This window comes from Notothenia coriiceps, unplaced genomic scaffold (genome assembly GCF_000735185.1).
Source record: "Notothenia coriiceps isolate Sejong01 unplaced genomic scaffold, NC01 NC01_scaffold00013240, whole genome shotgun sequence".
NCBI lineage: Eukaryota > Metazoa > Chordata > Actinopteri > Perciformes > Nototheniidae > Notothenia > Notothenia coriiceps.
Genome location: NW_011345941.1, coordinates 1 through 1327, shown reverse-complemented (window position 1 = coordinate 1327; position 1327 = coordinate 1). Strand labels below are relative to the sequence as shown.

Sequence of the window (1327 nt, the reverse complement as noted above, 5' to 3'; positions counted from 1 at the left end):
CAGGAGGTATGGAGGGGGAGACAGATGAGAGAAAGAGAGAAGGGCATATGACAGAACAAAAGGAGGGAGAGAATGATTCACAGGGTCAACACACACACACACACACACACACACACACACAAGAGAGAGCGGTCGTGTTTGGTATTTCGGGTCAAGCCTTTCTCGGCACATTCCTCTCTGCGCTGAAACAATACTGCGTGTCAGAGCCGATACAACGGGCTCCTTTCTGCACACCTCCACCACAAAGAGCCTCCGAGCAGCCGAGACCAGACGCTAACCTCCAGAACTCGAGTGTGAGCAGCTGCTATATTTAAAAGAAGAAGAGGACTCACATGGAGGAGGACACACGTCGGAGGAAATCACAAACACATTGAGAGTTTGGCAGCGCCGGTTCCCACTAACTGTTGTGGCAACAAAAACAGCTTCTCCCGCACAAAACAACCAGCGCTCGTTCTGGAAAATGACACATTTTTTTATTTTCAGGAAACGATGATTGAATCTAAAGACGATTTGAACTCTTAGAAAAACGTAGAATCTGCTCACAATAAAAGACGCAGTAAAAAAAATCTGTACATGACGAAGACAATAAATTAAATAACTTAAAGAACAAAAAGCTATGTACAGCTGCAGTCTTTGGTCTCTCCTCTCTTTGGGTCAGGGGGACGCAGAGACAGACTTCAGTCCTAAACACCGTCCACACATGTCCCATAATGCAACTGTTTATTCTTCCTGCTGCATCCTTATGGTGTAGAAAGATCTGGAAACCCATAATGCAATTCCTTATTCTTCTGGAAAGGGACAAGTATGTACAGCTGCAGTGTCCTCTCTTTGGTTCAGTGTCAGGCGGCTCAGAAGGACAGACCTGCTGCACCACGTGGTGTCGGAGGATCTGGAAACAGTGGGGGGTCACAGCTTGCTCTCCTCCTCCTCCAGAGGCCGGTTCAGACCCGGGATAAACTTGAGGAGTGTCCTGCGGAAGCTCTTCTGCTTGGGTTTCCTCTGGGTGAACCCTCCCTGCTTCTCCCCCGCCGTGCTGCCCCCCCCCCTCAGGTAGCTGCGGGTGCTGGCGCTGCGGGTGAGGTTGGTCTTGGTGCTGGAGAAGAGCTCGCTGACGGGGCGGACCCTCAGCTTCCTGTCCGTGGGGGGGGCGGCGTCGGGCCTCTGCAGGCGGCTGTACAGCGGCTCTTCCTCTGTGGTGCTCTGGACGCTGCTGGTGGAGCCGGAGCTGCAGCGGAGCGAGCGGTTCTCCGCAGGACTCGGGGTCCCCACGCTGCCGTACACCCCCGCCGACTCCAGGGACTCGTACACCGCCGCGTCACTCAGGACG

The 1327-nt window shown here is 53.5% G+C and overlaps 1 protein-coding gene across 1 annotated transcript; it reads right to left on the bottom strand.

The window, feature by feature from the left end:
- Nucleotides 1-82: 82 nt before the first annotated feature.
- LOC104947860 (general receptor for phosphoinositides 1-associated scaffold protein-like) lies at nucleotides 83-1323 on the bottom strand (the record flags this gene model as incomplete). Its single annotated transcript, XM_010773974.1, has 1 exon — nucleotides 83-1323. A coding segment is annotated over one exon (417 nt), but the record flags the coding sequence as incomplete, so codon positions are not given.
- Between the last annotated feature and the right edge of the window lie 4 nt (nucleotides 1324-1327).